Source organism: Trichechus manatus, unplaced genomic scaffold (assembly GCF_000243295.1).
Source record: "Trichechus manatus latirostris isolate Lorelei unplaced genomic scaffold, TriManLat1.0 scaffold00067, whole genome shotgun sequence".
NCBI classification, from domain to species: domain Eukaryota; kingdom Metazoa; phylum Chordata; class Mammalia; order Sirenia; family Trichechidae; genus Trichechus; species Trichechus manatus.
The window spans coordinates 3,320,449-3,329,336 of record NW_004444003.1 but is presented as its reverse complement, the minus strand read 5'-3'; the positions used below and the strand labels follow the sequence as shown (position 1 = coordinate 3,329,336).

The 8,888-nt window shown below is 42.0% G+C and overlaps 1 protein-coding gene across 1 annotated transcript in view; it reads right to left on the bottom strand.

Moving 5' to 3' along the window:
- Nucleotides 1-3,368: 3,368 nt before the first annotated feature.
- FRMD4A (FERM domain containing 4A) overlaps nt 3,369-8,888 on the bottom strand; it is a 63,048-nt gene continuing 57,528 nt past the window's right edge. Inside the window, exon 12 of the mRNA XM_023734342.1 lies at nt 3,369-5,106. Within this exon, the coding sequence (XP_023590110.1) occupies nt 5,004-5,106 (103 nt within the window). The 3' untranslated portion in view covers nt 3,369-5,003. The remainder of the gene's footprint in view (nt 5,107-8,888) is intronic.

Sequence of the window (8,888 nt, the reverse complement as noted above, 5' to 3'; positions counted from 1 at the left end):
TCAAAGGCATCAATTCTTCTTAGGTCTTCCTTATTCATTGCCCAACTTTCACATGCATAAGGTGACTGAAAACACCATGGTTGTTTGTTTATGGCTTAGGAAGTATAAAATCCTGTCTTAGTGGGCTCACACGGACATGGTTCAGGTTCTCAATGGAGTGTTTCATTTTTTTGCAGGGATTAACTCATTCAAGTGGCAAACACTTCACGGGCTTTCCATCTAGAGATAGCCTTGAAGGCCAGACTCTAGTTTCCTGCTAGTGAGGGGATGCATGTTGGGCTATTGGACCTGGAATTTAATAGTAGCAAAGTCTCTACTGAAGTGAGCCACTCACGGTTTTCCCCACAAGTGTGGGGCTCTTGTACCTGCAGGCCCAGTAGGCTGTTGCTTTGGTGATGGGATTTAGAGGGAGAGTGACAGAGTGTGAGCTGTAGTGTGGGTGCAGAGGGTGAAGAGTAGTGGTAGTAAGGAGCCTGAGCATTCTGAGTGCCTTCCTGGATGACTGTTTGCATCCTACAGAGAACTAGAGACGACATGGAGGTAGAGACTAAGGACGATCCAAAAAAGCACAGATGCCTCAATGTTTTTCCTGCCATGGTTGCTTTGTGGGAACGGTACATATACCAGCACACACTACACACTAGTAATGATCTGTTAAAAAACACTGGTACAAAAATACTGAAATAGTATCCTAACAAAGATTTATCTCTAGTCTCAAATCCCTTTTTATAGTAGGAAGGATATACATAATTTGGAATATATTACCTTTGTATAATTAATAAAATGAAGCTAGGATTCCAAAGACGGAATTAGCCTCTACTAAACAAAGGGGGCAGTAGTGGTTCAGTGGCAGAATTCTTGCCTTCCATATGGGAGACCTGGGTTTGATTCCAAGTCAAGGGCAGCCACCACTTGTGTATCAGTGGAGACTTTGAGTATTGCTATGATGTTGAACAGGTTTCAGTGGAGCTTCCAGACTAAGAAAGGCCTGGTGATCCACTTCCAAAGATCAGCAATGAAAACACCATGGATCATAATGATTCAATGCCATTGTGCATGGGGTCGCCATAAGTTGGGGGCTGACTCAACAGCAGCTAACAACAACAAACCAGCTGAGCTTTTCTATATCATCTAACAAGCCAGTAAGAATATTATCTACAGTGACAAAATTGTTTTGATTCTCCTGGAATCCAGATTTATGGGTTCATGGAATCAGGGTAACCCACCCAGGACATCCACCCTTAGGTGTCCCTTTGAACTTGAAGGAACTGTTCCCTCAAGTCACCTTCAAATCAAACAATACTTTGGTAAGCAGCTTAGCAGAGATGTTTGGCCTTAGGCATTGGGTTCTTTTGGAAAATTACCTATGTGCAGCCAGCTTTGAAAAGCAGGAACTTCAGGGTCTGACTAGAGTCTGCTTTAGGACGTATGGCATGTCCTTGGTGACTGTTTCTGTAACCTGCCCTATGCTTTGATGTTGATTCTTGAGAAATTAACAATGACCTATATAACCCACTTTCACTGTCCCCTCTTTTGAGGGCCTTCCCGACGTGTTCAGGTGATGCTGCCTGATTCGAATCATATCTACTCACAAAAAATATATTGTTACACTAATTCTGGGTGTTTCTCTAAGCATTTAGGTTTTTGACAACAGATTAAAACAGACCAAACAGGACACAGGCCCCTGAACTGCAGATTTCTGGAGGGTACAACTAGCGTGAGCATGGGGAAGCATTTATCACTTAGACAAAAAAAAAAAATCTCCAAGAGGCAATTGGGATCTTTTCATTTTGAAAATGCTTTAATAAGTGTTGACAACACTGTTTTGCAAAATGTAAAGGTACTATACAAATTCTTAATACAAAAAGAATAAATTAAAAGCAGATTTCTTTTTAATTCTGCAACTTTTTCTACAACATACATCCTTTTCATTGATTACAGTTGAACAGAATCCAGTAAAATCATCTTACATGCTCTACAGTCAGTTTCAGGAGCAACCTATTTTTTTTCCCCCATTATTAAACTAAAGTCCATTTTACACAACTTGTAATAAACTATTGACATTAATGTATATGTAAAACTTTACACCTAGTTAACTAAGCAGTAACTGGTCATGTGATAGCACCTGGATGGGGTTTGCTATATTTAGAACTGAACTAATACTGAATGAAAACAAATTGGAATTTTAACAGTTTCAACACTCACCTGCATATAAGAAAATAAAAAAAATCAACCTGTAGCACAACGTAGTCTGATGTATGTGTTGACACCAGTCTTCTGACTAAACAGGAAATTTCTTACACGTATCCAAAGAATCCAATAGGAGCTTTATATCAGACCAGGGCCTTCATATTTCATCTGATTTTGTTTTAAAGAAATAGGGATCTATAAAGAGTTTGCAAGTGCTTGTATACAATAACTATATCATTTCCCACCGCACTGATAATTAAACATGTCAGTCTCAAAGGACTAACACTTTATGTACATTTTGTATTAACTGAACGCAGCTGAACAGTAAAACCTGTTTTACTTAATCTGTCTTTACTACCAGACTATCCTGACTTTTGCCTGAAAGGTAATTCCTGTTTCCACTTCATTCCTCTCTGCTCCCGAATCCAACACATAAAACAAGTTTCTAGAGAGAATTTTCTTCTCCCATTCCTTGTAACTCACCTGGGCTAAAACCCTGATGAGATTTACCTCAGACTTAATTTCAAACTATTATACATGGATGTAACCTTGTCATCTTCTCTATTTCCCTTTTGACTTCTGTTGCACATAGTTCAGTCTGATTATTCATGTATCTTCTTTTGGGAGGAAAAAAAAATGACCCCACGTATAATGTTTCAGAATGGGGAAGGGAAAAAACTGCTCTTTGTAGCTCTGACCATCAAAATAACAGCAACAAAAATACTCCCCCTCCCCAACAATCCCTCAAATCATTTAGTAACATAACCAGTTTGTATTTATCCTGAAGGGTTTACCCCTGAAGTGTTGTACAACTATTAATCCCCTCTGCAAACTGGTATTACCCACCCAGTCGTGGACAGAGCTGGGCAAATCAGGCCTGGAATTGTTGACAGAGAAGTAGTGGCGGCTGCTGCGCCCTGCCTGACCCCAGCCCTGGTGTGGGTGCTCCAGCCTGACTCCTCTAGGACTTTTCAAGCTGCAGCAGAGGGACTGCCATGATTATTTATTTCATTTTTGTGTCCATTCTTACCCTCCTGGTCTGGTAGAGTCTATTGTTATTCTTGGATCACACATACATTAAAAAAAACAAAGTTTTTTTTTTTTTTTTTTAAATGCTAAAGCTAACTTCAGTTCTGGTGTCCACAAAATTGCCCCTACCCTTGCTCCTGTCCCTGGCTGTTGAATGCTTTTTTAATAGGAAGTCATTAAAAGTGAAAAATTCCCACCCCCCCTCCCCCACTACGTGCGCCAACAAGCACAGCATAACACCTCTGTGGAGACCTTGTTTGTGCCATCTTGAATAACCCAACTAAGATTGTGCACTTGGTAGTTATTAAAAAGTATTTTTGAGGCCTTTGAAGATTGATGGCTTTCCAGTTGTGTATTAAGCATATAGCTCAAAACACATGTAAACATGCAGCTCCCACACTTTTTTTCCCCCTTTTCCTTCTTTCTTCCTCTTTTGGTATCTGCAGACAAATGTGATGCATCAAGGTAACGGATAATGTTTTAGGTATATGGGCCCTCTGGGAGCTGGTATTTTTTTCAACCCTGCTCTGCCTCCTAGCTAGTAGACACATAAGTAAAACTGTACTGCTTAAGAGCATAGTTGGGTTCTTTGAATAAATGACACACTGGTAACCGGGTGCTGAGAGAAGTCAGATCTGAGCTCTATGTCACACAAGTGCTAACAAACATAAAATGGGCCACGACAGGTAAACACTCGAATGGACTGCAATGTGCTTTTCCCTTGGTTTCCCGCAAAAAATAAAATGACACACATTGTGCAAAAAAATAGGATACACTTTTACTGGTTGTTGTCATGATAGAGAACCACTTTTGGTAATCGTCACCTCAAGTTTACCACAAATCCCAAAAGGAAAGCAGCTTTGTGTCTTGGGCTTGGGCTGAACCACCTGGACAGACCAGGGTGAAGCGTACACTCTGCTAATCCCCATGGGTCTGTTTTCCTTCACGTCCAGGTTGGTGGCACTTCCGAGTAGGCAATGCTAGCCAAGACTCCCTCATCTTTACCATCCCATTGGGTTAGTTGTTCAGGCTCTGTACTGAGAGAGAAGTGGAATGTTAAGGGACAGGAATAAGGAGAGGAAACAGTTTACACATGGTTGACTTTCACTTGTGGTATGAAGTAGCAATTTAAAATTTAAAAGAAGTTTCATTGCAGAAAGAATGCCTTCCTCTTGGCCCCTCTTATTTTTTTGTGTTTTATTTATTTTTTTAATCTTTGGCAGCATAGAACTGATTGTGATCCTCCGATGCATCTCTGAAGTGTTAAGATTTCTTTTTCGTTCTCCCCCCTCCCAACATCCATTCCCCACTCCAAGCCATTTCATTAAGGAATATTTCAGGTATAAACTGAATATCCCCCACAGGCCTCCTCTTCAAGAAGTGCTTGGTTGGCCTAGAGGTCTTTCTGCATCACCCTGTACTTAATTTCCTTTCCTGTTCTCTACCCATGCCACTCATCCACAGGAACTGGATGCCAGCCAGCTTCCTTGAGGGTTCCTGGCCTGGGGGCTGTCATGACAGGGGGGAAGCCACCAAGGTGCCATTGAGGATTGGTGTCTGGCTCTCTGTGGGCAAGATAGCCAGGGGACACACAGTGGGACCGGAACCTTCCAGAATGTCTCCTCAGTCAGGTTTTTTAGAGTAAGGGGATGCGGAGACGGGAGAAAGAAAGTGCTGAGGGCTGAAGCTGGTGCAGGGTGACAGTGCATCTGGGTAAGGCAAATGAGAGGCAGTGAGGTGATCTCAGAATGTCGTTGAGGCGGTCAGACTGAGGCCGAGCTGGCTCACACGAGGGTCCCGGGCTTGGCTTTTTCCTGCCCGTACCACTGGATGTCAGCTAGTTCTGGATAAAGGGAAGAATCCAGGAAACAGCTGTCACTGTAGCTCCTGCAGGGAATCCGAGAAGGGAGATGAGGCTGTTAGTGGAGAATGGCACTTAGTAGCCTGCACTCTGAAGTTTGTTGTCTACTTATCTAGGGCCCTGTGTTGACCAATAGTATTCCCTGAGTGACTAGACTTCAAATTTCACGAGGAACTAGGCCTTACACTCTAGAATACTGTTGAGTATATCGAAGGTGATCTATTGGCAATCTACTTCTGAAAATCAGCCAATGAAAACCCTATGGATCACAATAGTGCACTCAGCAACCGACCACCGGGATGGTGCAGGACCGGGCAGTGCTTCATTCCATTGTGCACAGGGTCACCATGAGCCAGGGCTGACGTGATGTCAGCTAACAACAACATAGACTTAAGAAGATTCACGTAAAGGAGACCTCATGAAACCTTGACCATCCGTGAAGAAGGAAAATGTAAGCTTACAATTACTTAAAGCAGTGCTTCTCAACCTTGCCCACACAATCACCTGGCAACTCTAAAAACCACACAAGTCTGGGCCCCATCCTGGAGATTCTGGTTTAATTGGTCTGAAATGTGCTTGAGTGTTGGGAGCTTTCAAAGCTCCTCAAGTGATTCTAATGTGCTGCCAAGGCTGAGAACCACTAAGGGTGGGACAACTCAGGGATGACTTTTTCCACAGAGAGTTGCTTGGTTGTCCTCCGTGAGACCCAAGAGGTAACCAGATTTCATCAGAGGCCTCTAGTCAGTCCTGGAAGAACTCTCAGATCGTGAAGTTTCTCCATAATGAAACTGAGGTGATATTTTGAATTCAGTGTTAAGTTTTAAAATCAATGTTGGTTGTTTACTTCATTCTAAATAACATGTTTTGTGATTATAAAAAATATAGCATAACTATTAGTGTTAAGTATTATATATTAATATTAAAATATTATTAAACTATCACTTAAAATATATAGGAAAGCATACAGAAGAAAATAAGAGATATTTAAAAATATCTACTTCAGATAGGCATCAATTTAGGTTGGGTAGAAGTGATTCTTAAATATCAGTTGTTGTTGCTGGGTGCTGCCAAGTCCGTTCCAACTCATAGTGACCCCATGTGACAGAGAAGAACTGCCCCCATAGGGTTTTCTAGGCTGTAATCTTTATGGGAGCAGATTGCCAGGTCTTTCTCCCACATAGCCACTGGGTGGGTTTGAACCACCTACCTTTTAATTAGTAGCCAAGCGCCAATAAGCAATCACATGTGTTGAAGCCAATAATCATTACGAGGAAAAATAGCCTTTATTCTAAACTAAAGGAGTCCTGGTGGCGCAGTGGTTAAGCACTTGGCTGCAAACAGAAAGGTCTGCAGTTTGAACCCACCAGCCACTCAGCGGGGGATTACAATCTAGGAAACCCTATGGGGCGGTTCTACTCTGTCCTACAGGGCCACTATGAGTCAGGATTGACTCGGTGGCAATGAATTTTTCTAATCCCATATCTGCCAACTCCAGGGTCTTGCAGGAAAAATTATTCTACATCTCTCTTCTAATTTGTTCATGCTCTTGTCCTACCTACTTTTCAGGCTGAAGTCTGGCTCCTTCTCTACGGCAAAATGAGACTCTGCTGTTTCCGAAACACCCACATTTGTTTCTGTATCTTTGTTCCTGCCCCTGGTGTGGCCTCTCCTGATCTCCACCTGGCTAACTTCTCCACTCGTCCATAGTCCTTTGAAGCTAGGCTCGCACAACATCTCTGTGAAGCTGGAAGTGAGCCCTCCTGCCTCTGAATCTTTTTAGCACTTTGTTTTTCTGTCTTAGAGCACTTAATGCATAAGGGCTCTGGTTTCGTATTCCCCTCTTATTTCTCCTAATAGATTTTCAAATTCTTAATCGTAGGAACTCAGGTGTATAGCATGGTTCCTGGAATATAATAAGGGTTCAATTTTTTGATTGAATAAATGTAACTTTTTATCCTCTTTTGATCTGTATCCTTGTTAGTCATCCCCTAAAGTGCTATTTAATTTCAAAGCCTTGTTTCCCAGATAGATTGTAAGGTCCTTGAGGATAGGAACCAGGCCAGGTGTTAACTATTTTATAGCCTCTCCAGCAGTGCTTTGCAAATTTCAATGTCAGGTGATTCACCCTGGGATCTCTTTAAAATGCAGATTCTGATTCAGTAGGCTGGGTGGTGCTTGTCAGACAGGTAATGAGGAGGAGGAGGATGCTAGCCTATGGACTAGATTTTGAAAAGCGGGGTTCCACAGCATTTGGTACAGACACAGCTGTCACTCAAGAACGCTGGGGTGAACTCATGAATGATCTTCAGGTGCTTCTGTATGAACTCAGCCTGCCCTTGGTGCTTTGGAACTTAACTTGCAGTGATGCTATTCTTTTCATGGACATTGATTACTAAACCAGGAGAAACTTCTACAAATATTTGGATGTACATGGAGCCTGGGATGGTCTAAAACATACTTTGGGGTCTTTTCTGGGAAGTAGCACTGGGAATATCTAATATCTGATGTAAAAACATACATATAAACATATAGTTCCACATGTATCTAGAAATAGGACACAAAAATAATGGCTTCCACAACATTCGGATGTTTCCTTCTGGAAATTATGACATGGGTAAAGTCAACACATCTGTAATACGTCTGGAATCACAAACTCTCATGGACAGAGAAGGGGGAAGGGTTGTAAGAACAAAACATTCCCTTACAATACCTCTATTCATCAGTACTTTGGTGAGTTGGAGACTCAGACCCATCCATAATGGGTGAGTTTTCTGTTGCTTCTCTGAACAAAGGAAAGCAGAGGAAGGAAGAGAAGAGAGGTCATGTTAAAGAGAGGAATTGACACAGACATGATTAATAGCTTATTAATACACTGGAAAGACCAGCTGATTATACATCCAAGTGTTAGTGACAAATAATATAAGCTGTCATGAAGAACTTTCAACCTCTATGATTGAGTCAAAAGACCTCTTTAGTTTTGTTAAGAAGGCGGGCTTGGGCACTTTTTACCTATTGTCACATTTTCTCATCACATCCTACAGAACAGTTATTGTTTGTTAATGATAATTCAACTCAATCTAATAAAAGAGTTTACTTCAAGGACCAAAGTACCTTTTGGTTTCAAATTTGATTCGTCACTGCTATATGTGGTGAAATACTGGCAGGTTTCAAAACTAGCTAAGTGTGTAGGCATGTGGGGGGCACTCATAAATTTCAGTCTTTTGTCAGTCAAATAATATAATCACGTATTTGGATCAGGTGAGAGTGGGCATGATCCAGGAATTTTGGAGGCTCCAGACGGATATCTTGAGATCTGAAGTTTCCATATACATAGAAGATGTGTCATTCTTTCATGTGTCTCCCACATAGTGAGACTCTTGGACCCTGCTGGGCCACACAGTCAGAGCTGGGGTGTGGATGGTATGGCAGCGAGTGTTTTTAGTGATTTGTATTAAGGACCGAGGGGTAGCTATTGCCCAAAAAACAGACCAAGAAGTAGTAGTGGACACAAGAACATTGTAATTGGGACCTACAGGTCCTCCTAATTCAAAAAGGAATAAGTGGCAGTGTCTTAGTTATCTAGTGTTGCTATAACAGAAATACCACAAGGGGGTGGCTTTAACGAACAGAAATTTATCCTCTCACAGTCTAGGAGGCTAGAAGTCTGAATTCAGGGTGCCAGTTCCCAGGGAAAGCTTTCTCTGACAGTTCTCGGGGAAGGCCCTTGTCATCAATCTTCCCCTGCTCTAGGAGCTTCTCAGCACAGGGACCCCAGGTCCAAAGGGTATGCTCCACTCCTGGTGCTTCT